Source organism: Drosophila melanogaster, chromosome 3L (assembly GCF_000001215.4).
Source record: "Drosophila melanogaster chromosome 3L".
In the NCBI taxonomy this organism is placed as follows: domain Eukaryota; kingdom Metazoa; phylum Arthropoda; class Insecta; order Diptera; family Drosophilidae; genus Drosophila; species Drosophila melanogaster.
Genome location: NT_037436.4, coordinates 21613716 through 21634889, shown reverse-complemented (window position 1 = coordinate 21634889; position 21174 = coordinate 21613716). Strand labels below are relative to the sequence as shown.

At 41.0% G+C, this 21174-nt stretch overlaps 5 protein-coding genes across 10 annotated transcripts; 3 read left to right on the top strand and 2 right to left on the bottom strand.

Moving 5' to 3' along the window:
* Nucleotides 1-443: 443 nt before the first annotated feature.
* On the top strand, nt 444-6565 carry MED1 (Mediator complex subunit 1). 3 transcript variants are annotated; one of them, NM_001275254.1, is made up of 4 exons: nt 444-628; nt 694-1974; nt 2051-3957; nt 4982-6565. In NM_001275254.1, the coding sequence occupies exons 1-4, from the start codon at nt 595-597 to the stop codon at nt 5183-5185; spliced, it is 3426 nt and encodes a 1141-aa protein (NP_001262183.1). In that variant the 5' UTR covers nt 444-594; the 3' UTR covers nt 5186-6565. The 3 variants fall into 3 exon arrangements, with proteins under 3 accessions (NP_001262183.1, NP_649341.1, NP_001189153.1); NM_141084.3 differs by having other exon boundaries at nt 4977-6565; NM_001202224.2 differs by lacking the exon at nt 4982-6565 and having other exon boundaries at nt 2051-4769.
* Alg11 (ALG11, alpha-1,2-mannosyltransferase) lies at nt 6319-9084 on the bottom strand. 2 transcript variants are annotated; one of them, NM_001275253.2, is made up of 6 exons: nt 8927-9084; nt 8512-8642; nt 8266-8458; nt 7490-7948; nt 6755-7428; nt 6319-6697 (listed from the first exon to the last, which is right to left on the bottom strand). In NM_001275253.2, exons 2-6 carry the CDS (start codon nt 8529-8531, stop codon nt 6616-6618), a joined length of 1428 nt encoding a protein of 475 aa, NP_001262182.1. In that variant the 5' UTR covers nt 8532-8642; nt 8927-9084; the 3' UTR covers nt 6319-6615. The 2 variants fall into 2 exon arrangements, with proteins under 2 accessions (NP_001262182.1, NP_649340.1); NM_141083.3 differs by lacking the exon at nt 8927-9084 and having other exon boundaries at nt 6574-6697; nt 8512-8624.
* A 158-nt stretch (nt 9085-9242) lies between these two features.
* On the top strand, nt 9243-14890 carry CG7166 (uncharacterized protein). Of its 2 annotated transcripts, none has more exons than NM_141082.2 (8): nt 9243-9419; nt 11133-11199; nt 11342-11668; nt 11730-11999; nt 12068-12165; nt 12242-12544; nt 12606-12776; nt 12838-14890. In NM_141082.2, exons 1-8 carry the CDS (start codon nt 9417-9419, stop codon nt 13000-13002), a joined length of 1404 nt encoding a protein of 467 aa, NP_649339.2. In that variant the 5' UTR covers nt 9243-9416; the 3' UTR covers nt 13003-14890. The 2 variants fall into 2 exon arrangements, with proteins under 2 accessions (NP_649339.2, NP_001262181.1); NM_001275252.1 differs by having other exon boundaries at nt 12838-13497.
* A 126-nt stretch (nt 14891-15016) lies between these two features.
* CG11307 (uncharacterized protein) lies at nt 15017-17267 on the bottom strand. Of its 2 annotated transcripts, none has more exons than NM_001170019.2 (6): nt 17200-17267; nt 16263-16536; nt 15915-16202; nt 15727-15854; nt 15273-15665; nt 15017-15216 (listed from the first exon to the last, which is right to left on the bottom strand). In NM_001170019.2, exons 2-6 carry the CDS (start codon nt 16520-16522, stop codon nt 15071-15073), a joined length of 1215 nt encoding a protein of 404 aa, NP_001163490.1. In that variant the 5' UTR covers nt 16523-16536; nt 17200-17267; the 3' UTR covers nt 15017-15070. The 2 variants fall into 2 exon arrangements, with proteins under 2 accessions (NP_001163490.1, NP_730667.3); NM_168928.3 differs by having other exon boundaries at nt 17008-17219.
* A 246-nt stretch (nt 17268-17513) lies between these two features.
* S1P (Site-1 protease) lies at nt 17514-21093 on the top strand. The gene is made up of 6 exons (NM_141080.3): nt 17514-17741; nt 17920-18459; nt 18518-19370; nt 19471-20210; nt 20267-20825; nt 20878-21093. The coding sequence occupies exons 1-6, from the start codon at nt 17583-17585 to the stop codon at nt 21063-21065; spliced, it is 3039 nt and encodes a 1012-aa protein (NP_649337.2). The 5' UTR covers nt 17514-17582; the 3' UTR covers nt 21066-21093.
* The last annotated feature ends 81 nt before the right edge of the window (nt 21094-21174 follow it).

Here is a 21174-nt window from a genome sequence, read left to right as displayed (position 1 = left end):
AACAGAAACCCCAAATTAAACTTTATGCCAATAAGACATTTAGAAATCATTGGAAATTTTAAATAAATATTAAATCATCGGTATTAAATTATGAGGCCTGTAATTTATTTTTTAACGAAAGAATGTTTGAGCTTTTCTGTTCATTACAATACCCTTGTAGCTTAAGAGAAAATTCGAGTAGGAAATGAGGCACAATTACATCATAAAAAATAGAATGTAAAAGTACCAGAAGGATGTATAGAATATAGATGTTAATTGCTTCATTATATTTACCCCTCATACTAAAAAATATAACATACATAATTGAACAGGCAATTGATACAAGCTTTGAATCAGAATACATCGAATATCAAATGACGCAGTGGAAATATCATAGTTCCGTTTTATATTCCAGTATTTTATTATAGCGTGACCAGCCACTGTGAAGGATCAGCCATTTTGTTGTTTTGGCGTTGAAATTTTTTTGCCATGATGAAGGCATAGAAAAAAGGTTCTGAGCTATTTAGATCGAGAACTTTTTCATTTGCCGCAATTCTTTGTCAAAAATGCCACAGCATCATTAAGTAAATACAGTTTACTTAGGAACGCATAGATATGAGCGGATCCAATGCAAAGTCCTCGGGGACTGGTAAGTACTAATATATACCCCCATAACTAAGATGTCCGGAGCACCACTGACACAAATCTGCACAGGCTTCGGCAGCCACATTCCCAGCATCGAGGAAAAGAACAAGCAGATCCAGCAGGAAACCATGATGGAGAAGCTGCGGGCCAAGTACCGGAACAAGCCAAAGAGCTACGAGGAGATCAAGAAGTCGGTGCGTATGTACTTTATCGAGAAGCACTACCCTCTGGACCCCCTGTGCAAGGCCACGCTGCAGTCGGCGCTGGACAAGTTGCAGCACTACATCAAGGTCACGTCACGCCACGGCCTTGTGGAGCGTTTGGAGAGCCTCTCGCGCCAGTTGGGCCTCAAGTTCATGGAGGACCAGCAGCTTCTCTTCATATCAACGGACATGTTCTACGTAGAGATCCTGCTGGACGCCGCCGGCAGTCTGTCGGACGTCAAGGTGCACCACGAGTGCAAGATCGAGCAACAGTCCAGCGAGCTAGTGGCCTGCCTCAAGTCTGGCGACTTTGCAGACTTTACGGTTCAACTCGAGGGTCTGTCCTCCATTTACCAGCTGAATGCCGAGCCCAAGGTGAAAAAGAAGGCGTTTGTAGCGCTTCAGGCCATGGAGACGGATATCCAGAGCCTATACCAACTGCACCTGCAAGGTCACTCCGGAGACAGCTACTCACTTATGACAAGTTCATCGGTGGGTCTTGTGCTGCCCCGTCGCGGTGGCCATCCTATGAGGCTTACTTATTTCTGCCCGCCGCTCCACCTTCCCGAAGGGGATCCCAAACTGGCCAGCGGCGATTTCACCATCGACCAGGTAATGCGAAGCAGCTACGGACTGAGTGCCACTATCAATCTCGAAGGCTCATCAGCCAACAAACTGCAGACTTTGCCAACGGTGACTTTGGTCCGCGATGCCCAAACGGGGTTGGAGGTTCCCACCTATGCCCAACTTAACCAGAACAACTCGCTGCTGATGCCGGCCACGTTTGTGCTTCGGCTGAACAAACCCATGCCTGTTTGCCTGGAATCACTAAAGGCTCTCGGTCTGCCCGGTCTAGACTCAGTTGCCACTCCTCCTGGTCCGCCCACCACAGTGCTTAATCTCATAGTACAAACTGCATCGAAGCAGGCCATTAAGAACACACAGCGCGGCCTGTATGTGAATTTACCTAAAGAGACGCACTGCTATTTCTTTACCGACAACCGCAAACTGCAGGGAACTCTGGTGTCATCACTGCCCTTCACTGAACCCGCCCAGGTTCCGCGAATCGTGGCGTTCCTCAAGAAACAAGCTCTCTTCTACACCCTGCTCGCAAGCTGTGTTCGTGAGCAGCAGAAGCAGTATAATGGTGAGTTGGGTGCTCCACTTCCCCCCACATTCCTGTTTTATGATAATAATATTTTTTTTATGCTCATTCGTCCCAGATATGGACAGCACTGTGATACTGGAGGTAACCGCCGTTTCATTTAATCAAATCACGGTTGAGCTGCAGCACCCGTACGAAGAGTCGCTGGCCACTGTGGATTTTCTGCTTGAGGATGGTCAGCCCACGTGCAGCGTTTACTGTCTGACCAACGAATACGAGCTGCTGTCCCAGAAGTTAACCCGCACCGCGCGCAAAGTGGTATCCATTCCGATGGTAATCTACAAGTTGCTTAAGTGCTGGGATGAGGAGCACGAATTCAAACTGCATGGCGCGATTGGACCTGGATCTGGTTCTGGAGCAATCGGAGGTGGAGGCATGAGTGGTGGTGGACCTGTCTCAGGAGTAGGCAATAACTTTAGCCAGTTTTCAATGGATACGCCGACGCCTTCCGATGGAAGCCTACCCGGAGGTGGCTTCGCCAACATTAACAACCTTAAAATGGATGCGAAGTCGCGATCTCTAGCGGATGCTTTTGCCGCTTCTACTTCGGCAGCAGCGGCCATAGCGGGTTTGATCAATCTTAAGCGGGAAACCGATCCACAGTCTGGTAGTTCGGCCAGTGGCACCACGGTCAGCGGCAGCTCCAGCTCATCCGGCTCCGCCAAGACGAGTGACCATGACATTGCTGACAAGTACAAAAATATCTGGAAGGACAAGACTCCAAATTTGAAGCATTGCGTCAGCATCACCCCCATCCCAGGAGATGGAAAGTCTGGATCAGCTGGGGGAGTGTCCGGGGTCGAGGTACAGCGAACGGGTGGTATCGAAATTATTCCATTGAATGCCCAGGCGGCTATAGCCGGAGGAGGTGTTACAGCCTCATCCAGTGCCACTCCCACGACTATAACTATTACCCCAATAACTGGCAAGGATCCCAGTAAGGACTCAACCAAAAAAAGTACCGCTGCTTCAGCTGGAGTAGGTGTGGCCGCAAAGCGTCCCCACGAAAGTAGCACAAGTAGTTCGTCTACGTCCGGTTGTAGTGGTTCTGGCAGCTCCATGTCGTCTTCAGCCAGCAGCGGCTCTTCAGATACGCAGAAGGAAAAGAAGCGCAAGAAAAAGCGCGACGATTCGCCCATGGGACCGCCGGAGAAGATCTATTCTAGGCAAAACTCGCCTGCAGGTGGCGCAGATGCTTCCGCAACTGGTGGAGTGGTTCGCAAGTTTTCCTCTCCCTCGTCGTCACCCAAAGCTGGTGGCGGTGGACAGGGTCTAATGGCCGGAGTGCCGACTGCCCGTCCCAGCCCCAAGCACTCTCCCGTGTATAGCAGTCCCAAGCACAACACCGCCTCCAACAGCCCGAAGTCGCCGTTTGGCACACACTCACCCAAACACGGCTCTTCCGGAAAGCCGAGCATGTCAACGCTTAAAAGTGCAGCTACAGCTGCCACCATCTTAAGTCCCAAGGGCGATAAGTCCTCGTCAGCTGTGGGTAACACATCTTCGGGACCATCCGCCTCCTCAGGATCCAGCGGAGCTACTGGCCTGGTGAGGTCATTTGCCAGCGTTGGAGCTCCGCCTCCACCACCTCCAATTCCTCCATTAGCGAGCTCGAGCGGATCTATCAGCAGCAGCCAGAGTTTAAAGAAGGAGAAAACCTCTTCGGCATCCGGTTCCAGTTCCACATCATCCTCGGCAACTGCAGGTGTCGCATCTGGCGGAGGTATTTCACCGGCAAGTGTGGCTGCTGCAGTAGCTGCCCTGAAATCCTCACAACAGCAGATGAAGTCAGTCGCCAGTCTTTCGCATCTGGCGGCGGGCGGGGGACTGGGTAGCTATGCGGCCCCGTCGGGAGCGGGAGCATCTGGTGCAGCCGCAGTGGTGGTGGGAGCAGGAGCTGGCGCTGGAGCGGGGGCCTCCGGACTGGAGCTGAGTGCCCTGCGCAAGGGCATGGCGGGAGGTGCGGTAAGTCCGTTTTCATTATAAGTGCTCCACTCCACACCACACCAACCCACCCCCAGCATCTCCCACTGGAAGCCTAACACGTAGTTGACTCTCTGCCACCTCTCCTAACCAATGCAGAATCAAACTCAGAGCGAACCTATCTTTAAACTAATGCAAATGCTGTATTTACTTTAGCTATAAAACGATTTGTAATTTGCCTACCTCTGCTGTAGTTGAAAATGATTATATTTAGTACTATGATTATTATTTTTGTTAGTGTTTCGTTTTGCCTTTTCTAATTTTTGTAAATACATATGATTCAATTATTTGTCATATATACTGCTGCATCCGTTTTATTTTCGACCAAACCCAAAACTCGTATGGTAATGGGGCTTATCCCCAAAACACCAGCTTAAACCTCTTTTTCTGCATTGAGAACGTATGTTTTTATTATTAGTTAATCTGTTTGATTTGTATAGTTGTTTGGCCAGCATGTGGCATGTAGAAAACCATGGCGTACTGGTTCACCAAGTTTATAGTGTCTACAGTATTGCTGGATTTATAAGAATGTGTATGCATATGACTTTTAAGCTTTGTTAAGAACATCAGTAAATAATGTGTAAATTAGTAGTGCTTGGCATCTTGACTCTACGAGTATTATAATTTGATTGTTTCCCCTTTTCTAGATTTAGTTACAAGAGTTCCTTCTCACTTAAATATTTACTACGTTTAAAATTAGTGTTTAATGTGCTTATGATGTACACTTTGAAAGTAGCTCCACAAGCGTTTGCCTCATACATTTTCTCCTCAAAAATATATTTCGTATCCGACTTAACTATAAAGCTAATTATTAACGGGGTCCATTCTTCTTTCTTCCTGTTTGTATTCCCTTCCTACACTACCAATGGTTGTGAAATCCCACAATTTTTTCTTTTGCTACACGTGATGTTCCCCTTTTTGATTGTTATAATTTCTTTTCTGGTTTATTTTTGGTTTCTTTGGTCCCTAACACACACACAACCACATGCTTACTTTGTCAGGTTAGTTTGATGACGTCGACGGCAGCTTTAGCGCCAACAATTCCGGCACCAACAACAACAGTGGCAGCGGGCTCGGCAGCGTCATTGGTGTCTCCAGTCTCAGCGGTAGTGGGTCAGGGGCAGGAAACAGCGGGAGCAGCGGCAGCAGCAACGCTGGCAACAGCAACAATTCTGCAGCAGCAGCCACAGCCGGGAGCAGCGCCAACTAGTAGCTGCTTAACCACCAGCGGGGGCAGCAGCGACTCCGCCGGGAGCATCAATCCGGCCGGAGCCTCCACGGAATACATGGTGAAGCCCAGCAGCCAAGAGGGCCTCAAGCTGACCATCAACAAGACGGGAAGCAGCAAGAGCTCCGGCACCGGCTCCGGCTCTAGTTCCTCCTCTGGCCTCCAAGCGAAGGCAAAGAGCAGCAGCAGCGGCGCCACGAGCTTCGCTGGGTCCACTGGATCCACGAAGAAGCAGCATACCGGACTCAAGCCGGGCGTTAACAGCGGACCCGCTTCCAAGAAGGCCACCGCAGCGGTCTCGTCCGCCACGGCATCATCCAGCAAGCATTTCTTCCAGAAGGCAAACTCCTCGGGCAATCTCAGCAGCAAGCTCAGTGGGTCGGGATCAGGTGGCGGAATTCCGCTGACTAAGAGCAACAGCACTAACTCCTTCCAAGAGCACAATGCCCCCAGGCGGCGTCCCAGCATGGGAGCCTTGGCTAGCGGCAGCAGTGGAGGAGGCAGCGGGCAGCGAAAGTTAGGCTCCGCTTCGGGAGGAGGCAGCGGATCTTCGGGGTCGGTATCGCCGGCCCTTAGCGGCTCAATGTCGCAGCCACCGCCGCGATTCGATCACCACACGGATATGATGACCATCCTCCAATACGCTTCTCCGACAATGGCCGCAAGCATGGAAGGCTTCATCAAGGGGCTCCACAACAAATTCCAGATCCCAAAGTTATCGCAGAGAGGAAGCGGAGGCAATACAACCAGTGGACGCAGCACGCCAAGTGGCAGTTCAGAACCGGCTTTAGCGGGAACATCATCTTCGATATTAGGACCTATTGCCAGCTCTACTGGACTGACGGAGCCGGAAGCGAAGCCGCCGGTGCCTCCTTCGCAGTCTGGCAATGAAGGACTGCTCAATCTTAGCAGCACGGCGGGTACACCATCGGCGGATGGGATAGATGAGGAGCTTTTGGCTAGCCTGGCTGGCGAATGACAGAAGAAAGACAGCCGTCATGAGATATTCCTGTTGCTCTATGCGATTTTCTCTTAAAGCTAGCATAGTGAGTTAGTTTAAAGCCATTAGTTACACGATTTTGTTTTATGATGCATAGAAACTAAGGATCTTATTAGGCAATTTCTTAACTTTATTGGCAGAAAAATGATTTAAAACTCCAAAGGAAATAAATAAAATTTTACAACACGATGGCGAATTTGGTACAAAATCTCAGAGATTATTCCCGATTCTGTTAAGTCGATCAAACCGAAATCACCTTATGCTTTAAAAATGCATTAGGTAAATCTTAAGGAAAGCGATGCGATATGTACGATAAAATCGCTCTAAATATGTTGTAGAGTATAATAAATGTATTCAGTTGGAGATTTTTGGGCTTTGCATATTTATTTAGGTGCGGGCGTACTATTATTTTTTAATTGTTGGTAAATAGCGTTGAAACAGCTCGAAGAAAGTTTTTTTCAAACTCTTGCTCAGAAAACCGTTCCACGGAGGCCCTAAAAGCGAACCAAAATATATTAAAGTGTGCAAACTGTAAATGTTTATCTAGTTACCTGGCTGCGTTTCGAATGCCGTTCATTTCTGAGTTGTTAACAATAATATTTAATATGTTTTCTGCGTATTCAACGGCGTCAGTAGCCAGGAATCCGTTCTGACTTCCCGCGGAAGTTTCGACAATGTCAAGCAAAGGACCCCCTGACTTGTGGGCCACCATTATAAGGCCAGCAGCCATGGACTCGACGATGCCGATGCCAAAATGTTCGTTCCACATAGTGTGAATGCCAATGTGGGCAGTTTGATACAACTTAAGAAGGTCTTCGTAAGGGACATTCACACTAAATTGCACATTGTTTTCTAGCGACAGATGCTTTGTCAGGTCCTGCATGTTTTTCAACCGCTCGTAGTCATCTTCATTTCGGCAGGAGCCCACAATAACCAACTTAATTTGGTTCCAAAGGGCCTCGTCTTGGGCCAAGAGAGTTCGGAGCTCGTATATGGCTTGCAGCTGGAGGGGATGGTCTTTCTCCGGGCGGAACTGTCCGACAGACAGTATGATGAATTCGTCGCCTTTTTCCGTGTGCTGAAGGCTCTTTAGGTGACTAACCTCGCACGGAGGGTAAACCCGGTGTGTTTTGAAGGGCACATCCCACAGTTGCAGAATATGATTCTCGGTCCACGAGGAGTTCACCATGATAGTCTCAGCACAACAGCCAACCCACTTGTACATCTGAAAAAAGGGTAAATTGGTATACAGCTGTGCATTGACTAATTCGAATTTGAACACTCACTCTTGAGAAGAGGCGGTAGTAGGCAAGCTTAGTCCAGGTGAGAAAGGGGTTCCTCGCCACGTACTTCTTGTTGTTGTGCGACATCTGTCGCTGCTGAACCCTCTTCAGCATATCGGTGCTAATAACCGGATAGTGAACATAGCAGCCCACCTTGGACTGGGCCAAGTAGCGGAACAGAGGATACGTAAAGGCGTATCCCATGGTGTCGATGTAGATGTCGGGCGGAAACCTGCAGAGTGCCTCCAGACCCACGACCATCGATCCAATGCTCTGGCCCAGCAGAGTGAAATGAGGATAGTTCTTGGCCTCGATCCAGTGGCGTTGCTTCAGGAAGACGAACTTCACATTGTCACTATCGACGGCAATGTTGAAGACATTCTTGGCCTTTTGCAGTATGGAATTGGGAGAAGCGTCTATGTCGCCTGTGTAGATTACCATCCTGGCGTTCTGGTACTTTTCCTTTTAATTACAATATCAAATATAAAGGATTAGTAAAGTGGCCAGAAAATACAAAACAAGTAGATCAAAATAATTGGCTCTCTAGCTATAGTATTCACATGTAATTTACATACATGGATACCCAAAGGCAAACAGAATGAAAAGTTAGCACCCTGTTGAGGAACTACTCCCATGCATTATTATATGTCATTTCTTCTAGTTTTTAGCCGAAGGTAATTAACTCATTCTAATGATAACTATTCTTTCAGCTGGTGATCGATCAACAAGACACGTATGAATGCATGTGAATGTAGGTTTTGCAGTTTTTCCAATATTACCTGTAGTGCTCTCACGGCGCACCACAAGACGCGTTCTCCGCCGCCACCCGCGTTGCAATACGGGTGAAAAATGCCCACGTTGATGCCATTTTCCGACGATGTGTGCAACTTATTCTTCCGGCCAAGCAACCATTGCCTCAGGAAAAGGAAAGAGAGTACTGCCACCAACACAAGCGATAACAACAACCAGAGACTGCGGACAACAAGAGTCAGTATATCTGGCGGGAAAAGGGTAACTATTCTTACAGAAACAGAAACAGAAACATTATCGGCTGTTCTTCAACGATGCATTATTATTACACGTAAATTGACAATACTGCATTATCTCGAATTAGGGATGGCCGTTCGGTATCAACTTCATCAATAAAAGCCGATATCTGCGCTTTGGGAAAGTATTTTAAAAGTAATATTTATCGATAAGAATATCGAATTAAAATTTTTAGTTTTTTTCAGTACATGATATAAAGATATTAATTTAAACAACAATGAACCATAAATGCGCCATTCACAATATTCATTGCAAATGTTATCAATGATTTATTAGTAACCCAATAAAATAATTGATAGTTAAAAAATCAGACTAGTTTTAATGAATGAGCACTTATTTCGTATAAAATAACTACGAAGTTGTTTCGACATCCGAGTATTCGAAAATACGTACGTCAAACCTGTAAAATATTTTCATTATTATTTCCACTTGTTTCATAATTTCTAACGCGGCTATGAGTACTTCCTACTTCGACATTTTAGCATCAGTAACAATTTGATAGATTTAAGTTTTTAACCAACTTTTACATTTTTAAAGCAGATTTAGAGTGGTGTCTTTTAGAATCAGTAAATGCGCAAAGACGAAGTTTGCCTTGTGACACTGCTCTGCGTTTAAAGCTCGGGAAAGCTTTTGACACAAAATAATGTTGCACTGAGCATGCGCTCAATTAATGGAACTTTTAAGGATAAATACAATTATACTCGCCAGTCTTAAATTCGAGACTATTTTATAAGAAACCTGGAAAAATGATATTAATCTGATAAACAATTAAGTGGTCTGTGCAAGTGAATCGGCAGTATTTCAAAGGGCAACTCAAAGCAAAGAACGTCTTAATTTATCAGAGGAAAAACGAAATAATTGCAAGCCATACATACATATTAAAATGGTAAGGATGAAAATGGGTGCTGCACATTAGAAATTATAAAAAGTGTGGAACAAAAAGAAAGAAAGTTTTTCTTGCCTCGGAAAAGGATATAGATATGTATATATTGGTTGATCAACCACTAGAAATGCTGCAATCTATGAGATACGATTGTTTAATGCTTGAAATAAGATACATATATTATGTATGTGCGTGTATATATACCGCCTATTTATATAGACACACTTATGTATTCGTGATAAGTCTGAAAAAATAATAATGCAAAATACAGACTAACTAATACATACAATATACAAAGTATATTATATTATATTATATATATTAGTTTCCAATTCGTTTAGTTCGCCTATGTGTATGTTCGCCTATAATAACAGATGTAACTTGTATCATAGGTACATACATATATACGAATCCTTTCAATTATATAGTGTATATTGTAGTATTAAGCAGTTTGTTGAGATTCACAATTAACGAAAATTGGGGCGGGCTAACTAGTTTACCTTTAAAAGCTTTATTGTCCTTAATAAAAATTTAATTTTAAATTTGCTTAATTACAAACAGTTTTTATTTTAAGCGTACTCAAAAATTCAACATTAAAATTGTGGAACTAAAATGCGTACTCTTGTTAAGTACGTGAAACGATCAAAAGCGAGTTGGCGCATTCAAATAACCGGTTTTTCTGAATTAAAGGACGAAAACTGATTTCGTTGTTTGTCTCTTCTCGTCTAATATCAATTTTACTGAGCTTAAAATATGTTAAGGACTGATTAATATCTTAGATTCAAAATGAAATATTCCATCACCTGGTTTTTTACCCAAACTGAAACGATTATCTCGATGTATCTCACGATTCAGGCTTAATTCACTTTGATGATATATATTTTTGAACAGAATGATGATTTTTTAAAATATATTATTTATTATTTATTTATTTATTTTATTCGTATTATGATTTGAAAAGTTATAATAAAATTAGATCCAAAACTCATTGCCTGGCAAGGGCGTCAGAGTTAAAAAACAAAGTAATATACTTGTACTTTTAAAGCTTACAGATTATCATTAAGATAACCATAAACAAAAATATGAATAAATTAAAATAATATTTGTTATATAATATATTGGGTATATTTATTGTATTCGATCAAGTATTTTGGAAATAATATTTATATAGAAGAAAGTTCGCATTCTTAAGCGCAGGTGACGGTTATTTTCTAATACGAATATATATATTTTCTTTACGTTACAATATATTTGTGAAACTCATCTGTGTTACCACCACAGCTCAGGCATTCTTTTTTATTTTGTATTTATTTCATGTGTATATCGATCACACATTGGCGGTCACCCAAGAATTAAAAAAAATGGAAAAGAGAACTTTTAAATCTCTGAAAAATTTAATTTATTTTGAAATTTAATAATTTATTAAATAAATAACTATAAATCGAAACAATCTGTATATTAACCGTTAGAAAACGTGATCCCATTAAGTGAAAAATTATCTTTATATATTGTAATTAATATTGTTATAATTATATATAGAGATTCCTTACTAAACGCTTTGTTAGTTTAATTTCACATTAAAACATATTTAATAAAAAATAAAAATAGTAGCATAAAAAGCTATAACATTTTATATGAATACATTTTAGTAGTTCTTACTAGAAGTTTGCATTAAATCGACAGCACTAATATATTTTATTTGAATATTCATTACAGACTACCTATACAAGGAAATACTGGACACTTGTACTCTACCTCTTTTCTTTTTCACTTTCCTTGATCGGTAAGTATGGTTAAGGGGAAAATAAATATTTAAAACACTCTTATGAAAATTATTCGGTAATATTGCTAAAAACACAATCGCAGAGACGATGATTTTAAAGAACAAAATTTCAAATATGACACCAATGCGAACCTCATTTCAGGCGGCTCCTTCATATTGCCAGAGAATGACCCTCCCACAACGGCGCCAAAGTTCTTATCCAGAGGTCACTTGTACAAGGTCATCGTGGGGGAGACCATCGAGCTGCCCTGCAAAGTACAGAACCTCGGCTCCTTTGTGCTCCTGTGGCGAAAGGGCTCATCCGTGCTCACAGCCGGACATTTGAAAATAACAAGGGATCAGCGCTTTAAGATAGTGGGCGACTATAACTTGCAGATCAATGGAGTAAAGACTCAAGACGCTGGAGATTATATATGCCAGCTGGGAGATCAGGAGAACCGTGACCAAGTTCACACGGTGGAAATCTTGGGTAATTTATATTTCATTCTGTACCTTGAGAGTATTTGCCCATGCTGGATGTATCCCTATAGTTCCGCCCACCCTGAGGGCTCTGCCTCATAACGGCCAAGTGACTGCCCGGAAGGGAAGCACCGTCACCCTGGAATGCAAGGCGTCTGGTAACCCGGTGCCCACCATATTTTGGTTCAAGAAGGATGTGTTTTCCGGGCCAACACACCTGTCGGATAGCTCTACACTCATATTGGAAAACGTGGACAGGCACCACGCAGGCACATATCAATGCTCAGCCGACAACGGGGTTAAAGATCGCGTATCCATGGACATTCAGTTGACCATTCTCTGTAAGCAGCATACTCCACAGCTAAGCCATTAACGATTTTAATTTTTAATAATAACATATTTCTTATAGCGCCCCCCGAAATAACGGTAGAGAAATCTTGGGTCCACGCATCTGAGGGATACGATGTGGAGCTCGTTTGCATAGTTCATGGAGATGTAAACTCAGAAGTAAGTACAAATACGCAATTATACTGCTTAGACTTATATTAATTGTAAAATTAAAAAAAAAAATTACTCTTCTAAGATGCTGTGGTACCAGAACTCATTTCTACTTGATGCTACCGATCGGAGATCTATGTATCCACGAGATGATAGGTACAGCCTGATTATCCGGAACTTCCAGCCAACGGATTTCGGAAATTATAGCTGTGTTGCGGATAATGCTTTGGGGAGAACAAAAAAGTATATTGAAGTGTCTGGACGACCTGGTCCTGCTGACTTCATATCTCCCGCGTTGAGTGGATTCCTAGATCACTACAACTTGACGTGGACAATTGAGTCAATACCGCCGCTTGATGAGATTAAGCTGTTGTATCGCCGTTTGTTGGTAAGTTAAGTAATTAGATAATACTTATTAGCTGTTAAAAATCACTCTATTATCATTCCAGATGAATGAAACCTACCAGCACCCTGGCAAATGGCACGAGTATCATATCAAGCCAACGCCAATCAGAACTGATGGATCCCACTTTCTAATGTCGTATCTCGTCAAAAACTTGGAACACAACGCTGTCTATGAAGCGATTGTTCAGGCTAAAAACAAATACGGATGGAACGAGGTGCGTAAATGGTTCTTTGGTATAGGTGTGTCCTTTAAACATCCTTGTAAACTTCCTCTAGATAAGCGATATCCACCAGTTCTACACGCGAAATCATGATCTACTCCTAGATATCGACATGGAATACAAAATGGGCATTTCAAGCAATATTAGAATATCTCCAACTGTCTCCGGAATAATTTTGTCTGCATTTATTTTAGTACTCTATCCCATCATTAGTGTTTAAGGAACAACAAGTAGTAGGGTTTATTTGCAAATATAATTTAAATGGTGCCTTACTAAAACTTTAGCAAATAATTAAATTTACATGTATGTACATTAAGAAATCGTATTAAATGTATTAAAATCTTAATAGAATACTTCTCTCAATAGAAAATTAATGAATGTACTTCCGCAATGGTTTAAGATAAGAAACGGATCTTAACTTTTTATTATTTTTTTTCACAAATATTACCAAAAGAGTGATTTGTTATCAGAACAACAAATCATCAATCAATTTATTCGGTTTGCATTATGTACTAGAGTCATGTATGAATATTTTGGAGTTATGAAACAATTGTGTTTAATCATTTAAAATTATTTTGGTATCTCATCCAAATCCAAATAACGTTAGCCTTAGTGTTTTAAAGAAGGAAATGAATCTGGGAAAATTGTTAAGCTCAGCATCCCATTTGCCCGATCCATGAACTGAGTACCGGATTATATCATAATTACTCTCTCGAAATGATATAATAAGTCAGCCTGAACGAGCAGCTGATTGATAAGAAATAATAGATGCAAGAGTAGGTCATTGATTAGAATACACTTATCCAAATACGATCGGCGAATTAAATCGAATAGTACATACGAAAAATTCGTATATTGGCACAAAGATATACATATGTACATAAGCACAAGTACTCGTAGTTTCAAACATATTCTGATTGGCGGAGTTAATATCTCAAAGCAGATTAAAACATATACCACGTTTATACGATGCATATCCCTATATCTCCCATGTTGGGTACACATTCATTTTATTCATTTCTGAGTTGGATAGTTTACTAGCTAACCTTTATAATTCTCGTCCGATTTGGGAATTCATTCATCGTGGTACAAAAACCAGTTCACCTGAAAGGAAAAAAAATTTGTATTTTATTGTAAATTGAACCCCTTTGTTAAATGGAACCACTATTTTTCTCCCATTATTGGTAGTGGATATATGCAAAACCTAAAGAACATTCACAACATTATAGATCACCATTAAAATTCAAAGCTGAAAAAAGCTTACCAACTTCATATAGAAACTTTAAGGAATACAGTATATACCCTCCTGTAATCATAAAATACATAAATACATATTGCAATATCGTTCAACGATTGTAGAATAAAAGGAACTTAAAAATTAAATATAGAACTTTAAATAATTATGTAATAAGAACCATCGGTCTGGAAGAGAAACTTCCTCAGTTTCTTAAATTAGTCTGTGTAGTGGGATTGTTTATGTTAATTATAATTAAATTTACAAACAGAAAATATATTCATATATAATATTGTGCAATATTGTTTAACAAAAAATATTTTAATTCACTTTTTAAATGTATGATTGCTGTCTTCACTTTTCCTGAATTAAAGAGTTTAGTTAAATAATTTCTAAGTTTAAAGAAGATGTAGGACGATTCCTCTATTAGTTTAAACTAACACATCTTAAACGAATACTAAAACTCCATATTATTAGAGAAATCCTTAGATACATAATCAAACATTAACATATTAATAGTCTTAATAAAATTAACAAAAAATAAAACAAATGTATGATACAAAATTAATCTTTTAAACCGGGATATATTGAAAGTAGTAATTATATTAATAATTATTTTGTAAGTTTATACGTACAAGTATGTGCGCAATATCCGTAAAATTTGGAACGTATTATGGACATAATGATAAACATAAAGTATCTTTTATTTTAATTATAAGTGTTCTTAATCGTAAGAAATAGAGAATATCTCATTAGTGTTATAATTTCGATAAAAAAGATTTACTTTAAATTAAGCGTGTAAGATCTACCTACTAATAATGAATGGCATTATACATAACAAACTTAAAAAGCACGAATAAATCATTTTACTAGTAGATAACATATTTTTGTGGATACGGGTTCTTTGGCCCCCAAGTGGTGTGTTTTATATCCAACGTCGCGCAATAACCTCTATAAACCCAGAAAATAAAGAAATTAATTGAGTGGTTGAGATTATTTTAATGTATAATATGCTTGATATTTATTTTTATTTTCGTTTCAGTTTAGATGAAATTTAGTCAAGTGATGCTCCATCCGGAGAAGTCGACAAAATTGAGGGCTGAGTACTCATTTGTGGGACGGTGGTGGGTTTGATGGATAGTAGTTGAATAGCTTCTAACAGCCCATCTTGACTGGTTGAAGCCAGGGGCCAGTTTCCATCTGCAGCAAATAGGTTTTAGATTTTAAAATGAAATTATAATGATTTGAGGGAATACCGGAGTGGGAAGTATATCGTTCCGAGCTAGACATCTTGTAGCAAGAGGTTTTCAAAGTGTTCATTGGCATTATCCTGGTTTGGTTCCATGTGACAGTGTTCCTATCAGTCTTAGATGCTTCCCATGGCATTGACCACCTCCTCATTTGGCTTTCGGGATCCGTGGAGATGCCATCGATCACCTCGGCAGCAGCTGCTTCCGACCATCGACGCTGACCGTTCAGGGGAAATAATGGAAAACTTAAGGACGACTTGACGTTCCGGTGAAATGGAATCTTCATGGACAGTAATTGGCCGGGGTTTGGCAAGGGACCTCGTGTATGCTCGAAAATGGCCTGCATAGGATTGGCATCGCAAAAGTTCAGTTGAGGCGAGGGACCTCTGGGCTGGTCGGCTTAAGTGAAAGGAAATTGCCTTTTATATAAGGACATAAAAGTTCGAATATCTAAAGCAACCTGTTTCTGAAATTGCAGTGGCAATTGGGCGTTGATCAGTTAATGAGTTTCCCCTGGATGAATCCATCTTTGTACTCGGCCCACATAAATTGGGCGAAGGTGTTTGAGATCGTTGGTCGTATTGATTGCTTTCAAAAAATGAAAAAATTAATTGTTAAGTTCAAATTGGATAATTAATCGTGATGTACCGCTGCTTCATAACACTGCAGTCCTGTTCATGTGGAAATCCAACTGGCGATTGGCAAACAAAGCAGCAAGTTAGGGACGAAAAGGCATCATAGCTGGCTGCACAGAACTGGTGCTGAATGTTGATTACAGCCTGTGCATTCTCTAACACAATCAGTTCGTTGTGCTCCCTGAGCCGCTTTTGATCCAAGTCGGTACTGGAGGTCTGGTCCATGGATGATATGGTGACGAAATCCTGCAGCAAGGCCAGCATGTGGGTCTTGACTGTTCCTGTGGCCACGGTTGTTGCTCTAGTGTAGACAAATATCTTTAAGTATATCTTAAGTATGTAAATAGGTCAATTGCCTTACCTTGCCAAGTCGTTCCATGAATTGGTTAAATAAGTCGTTGTATAATTATTGAACAACGGCTTTTCGCTCAACGACCACTGTTCCAAAACTGCAATAGAGTGCGCCAATTTGGAGCCGGCAGTACATAGGTTGTTCAAGGCGCTCAAGTAATTTATCCAAGCAGCAGAGCATTCACTTAGCGCGGTTTTGGCCGATATCGACGAGTTGCTGCCACTGCTGGAAGTAGCCGAGTGTCCGGAATTGTTGCACAGCTCCTCCATGATAGGGCCTCAATCTGCGATTGAAAAATACGCAAATTTATGAATGAAGCCTTTCGACAAAGTTCCATTAATATAACTAACTCGTTGTTGATAACTCTTTACATTTCATATTTAGATCTTCTTTAAAGTAAATGCTTCTGTTTGATTAACTTATTAGTATATGATAAATCGAGCTAGCAGCTAGCCGATGATTATATTGCTTCGCTGGTGTTATCAGTTCTTATGTGGAGTTTTCATGCAAGTTATTTGTAGGATAGAAATATTGGTTAGCAGGTATTCGTAGGCGAATATACTTTTCAAATGCAATTAAAATGGGTTCCGAATAAATTTAAATAAAGAGTAGTGAGTAGTTCTATGATGTTGGACAACTCAATACATTACCCGAAGGCAAATGGCAAGTGAATTGACTGTACAACTTGAATTGAAGTGCCCTAAAAAATAGAAAATACGGCAATTTTGGCGCCTAGACTTTGTGTTTTCGGTACCTGTGAATATGCCGCTTTAAGTATAACCGAATTGCAATAATTTTTTCTAAGGTGTAAAACCTACTACTGAACGCCCCAGTTAACTATTCGCATTTCTTTTGCAAAGGAATTATAAATCACTTATTGTTGAAATGCAGAGACTCCGCTGGTTCGCAGTTCCTGATCTATTTTAATTAGCTTTTCATATCTTACTTAAACTTGATTAAAAACTTTGCCGGACGAGACGCAGTGTGACCAGAACTTCAATGTGCAGGAATGTGGGAATAAACATTGCTGATACACCAAACATACAAAACATGTTCGAACTAAACTAACGTAAACGTTTTTTTTTTTTTGTTAAAAGTAACTGAATGTTGTTGCATTAATATTCTATGGGGTAAAAATATAAGTTTTTGAAATGAATCTTATTTCTTACACGTTTACAGGTTAGTATCTCCCATTTCCGAATTTCATGGTATTTTTCATATAAACGTTTTCGTTCATGCTAACAGCTGATTACGGTTTGTTTATTTATTTTTCTACACAGACGAAGCCTGTTGAACTTTTCGTAAAAATTATTCCTTTCGCAAAGTTAAATGAATGTGTTTACTTTCTTATTTATAATAAGCGCAATTTGCAGCCTCGACGCCTTTAAAACAGCCGTTGTTCCAAATGAGTTCATCGTTCACTTCCATTCAAAATACTTTGCCCCGGTCCGAGAATCCTACATCGCAGCAAAACTTCTTGGTTCAAACGTAAGTTTGTATTCAAATGGTTATATTTATACCTTAAATGTCTATTCTCCTGTTTATTTCAAACGGATTGAGCCTGCTTCTTTTGAAAGACACAAACGCATCTTTTCTGACAGAAAAGTACCTTTTTAAAGTTTTAAACACTTTTCACAAGCTCTTTTATATCCCTTTCCATTTTTAGGTAACGAACTGGAGAATTGTTCCCCGTCTAAATTTGGCTTGGCAATATCCAAGTGATTTTGATATCTTACGAGTTTGCGACGGTTATGAATCATCATCAGAGTTTATTATAGAAAGGCTTCAGACTCACCCATCAGTAAAGGCAGTAGTTCCCCAGCGAAGCGTACGAAGGATCCTAAACTATGACGCCTATAGCAACCTAACGTATATTCACCGCCATCCCCAAGGAGTGCTAAGGAACAGAAACCCAAACAACGATCGCCACCGACAATTGTGCTCCGTACTCCACGCCAACATCCTTTGGAAGCTGGGTATCACAGGCAAGGGAGTTAAAGTGGCCATTTTCGACACTGGCCTAACCAAAAACCATCCACACTTTCGAAATGTAAAGGAACGAACAAACTGGACGAATGAAAAGTCACTTGACGACAGAGTCAGTCATGGCACCTTCGTCGCCGGGGTAATCGCTTCTTCCAGGGAATGCCTAGGCTTCGCTCCCGACGCCGATCTTTACATATTTAAAGTTTTTACGAACTCCCAAGTGAGCAAACGTAGAACTGAAATTAACTAAGCCAATCTAATTAGCCCTACATCGGCAGGTTTCTTACACTTCCTGGTTCCTGGATGCATTCAACTACGCGATATATAGGAAAATAAACATTCTCAACCTTAGCATTGGGGGTCCCGACTTTATGGACTCGCCGTTCGTTGAAAAGGTGTTGGAACTGTCGGCTAATAATGTCATAATGATATCGGCAGCAGGAAATGATGGTCCCTTGTACGGCACGCTAAACAATCCTGGCGATCAGAGCGATGTAGTTGGCGTTGGTGGCATTCAGTTTGATGATAAAATCGCCAAGTTTAGTTCGAGAGGAATGACAACGTGGGAACTTCCCTTAGGCTACGGACGTATGGGACTCGATATTGTCACGTACGGAAGTCAAGTGGAAGGCAGTGATGTGCGCAAGGGGTGCAGACGACTCTCTGGAACATCCGTGTCCTCTCCAGTTGTTGCAGGGGCTGCTGCACTGCTTATAAGCGGTGCATTTCAGAAAATCGACTACATAAACCCAGCATCTCTTAAGCAGGTACTCATTGAAGGTGCCGAGAAACTGCCGCATTATAACATGTTTGAGCAGGGAGCTGGAAAACTGAATTTGCTGAAGAGTATGCAGCTATTGCTGTCATACAAACCAAAGATAACCCTTATTCCGGCATACCTTGACTTCACCCAAAACTATATGTGGCCTTATAGCTCCCAACCTCTGTACTATGGAAGCTCCGTCGCTATTGCAAACGTTACCATACTCAATGGTATCTCTGTCACAAGTCATATAGTTGGCATCCCTAAATGGATTCCCGATTTCGAAAACCAAGGTCAGTTTCTTCAAGTATCTGCACAAGTTTCGCCTATCGTTTGGCCGTGGACCGGTTGGATGTCAGTTTTTATTGGTGAGTATGAAAATAGCAAACGCTATATAAAGGATATATGGGGTACATATTGATATGAAAGTGCTAAGCCATTCTATACCAAACAATTTTTGTTTACCAGCTGTAAAAAAGGAAGGAGAAAACTTTGAAGGTGTTTGTAAAGGAAGTATCACCCTAGTTTTGGAAAGCTTTAAACAGACCACCAACGAAACTCATGTTACAGAAGTCGACTTTCCTTTAACAATAAAGGTTACTCCAAAACCGCCAAGAAACAAGAGGATTTTATGGGATCAGTACCACAGCCTAAGGTATCCACCGCGCTATATTCCACGAGATGATCTCAAAGTTAAACTAGATCCTCTGGACTGGAGGGCAGACCATATACACACAAACTTTAGGGACATGTATACACATTTACGAAATGTTGGCTACTACATTGATGTTTTGCGAGAACCCTTCACCTGCTTCAATGCCTCGGATTATGGCGCGTTATTGATTGTTGACCCTGAGAGAGGGTTTGGCGACGAGGAAATAAACGCTTTACAGGAAAACGTGTATAAAAGAGGCTTGAATGTCGTCGTATTCGGAGACTGGTATAACACCACTGTGATGAAAAAAATTAAATTCTTTGACGAGAACACCCGACAATGGTGGACACCCGACACTGGTGGCGCAAATATTCCAGCCTTGAATGATTTATTGAAGCCATTTGGAATTGCTTTTGGCGATTTTGTCGGTGAGGGACATTTCAAACTGGGCGACCATTCAATGTACTATGCTAGTGGAGCCACAATTGTTAAGTTTCCAATGAATCCAGGAGATATTATAGTGGGCACAAAACTGAATGACCAAGGACTTTCGGTAAATTTAATATAATCCTTTTTAGTTTCCACAGAATACAACTTTGCCTTTTCCAGATTATTAATTCTAAAACACCCAGCAAGGTAGCAAAACTAGATGTACCTATTTTTGGTATGTTCCAAACCAAGGCGAACAGTATTCAAAGCAACGAGGAAATCGTGGTCAATGCGGAAAGCAATTTGGCAGAGGCTATACCCACAGATTACTCCACATTTAAGAACCGGGTTTTGCTACTGCGAACGAAGCAACGAAGTATCAGTTTTGCGAAAAGCAATAATCATGAAACTAAGAATGAAGGACGTATTGCCGTATATGGGGACTCCAACTGCCTCGACTCCACGCATCTGGAGAAGGCTTGCTACTGGCTGCTAATAACGTTTTTAGATTTTGCAATAAACTCGCACAAATCAAGTTTATTGCAGAATCTAAATCGTATAACTGAATTTCACAAATTAGAGAGAGCACCATTACCCCTTAGGATATCGCAAAGTATTATAAAATCTCGTTCACAGGACAATAATTGTGAACAATTTAAGTGGCTTGCACCGACGAAGCAAAATAACGCCGAGGAAAGGAAATCTTCTATAATAGACGTAACCATACTGGAAAATGAAGGTATTTATATACATTTAGTTCAACTACAAAGTCTCATATTTGTTTGTTTCAGAACACGAGATAAATTTAATCAAAAATTTATTGGGTGAGGAGATCGCAAAACTAGGGCAAAACAATGATTATTTAACAGGAATGCAATCCGCGGATAGTCTAATGACTCCAATTATATTCTTAATTATATTAAGCCTAATTGTTATCATGTTATTTGTTTTATTTTTAAAGCGTCGATTCATTTTGTAAATAAATACTTCCACTTTTAAAAAACGGTAAAACTCTTCGAAAATATCTTTCCTGGGTTTCTCAGGGAATAGCAATATTTAAAACTAACATAATTATACCAGGCTATACC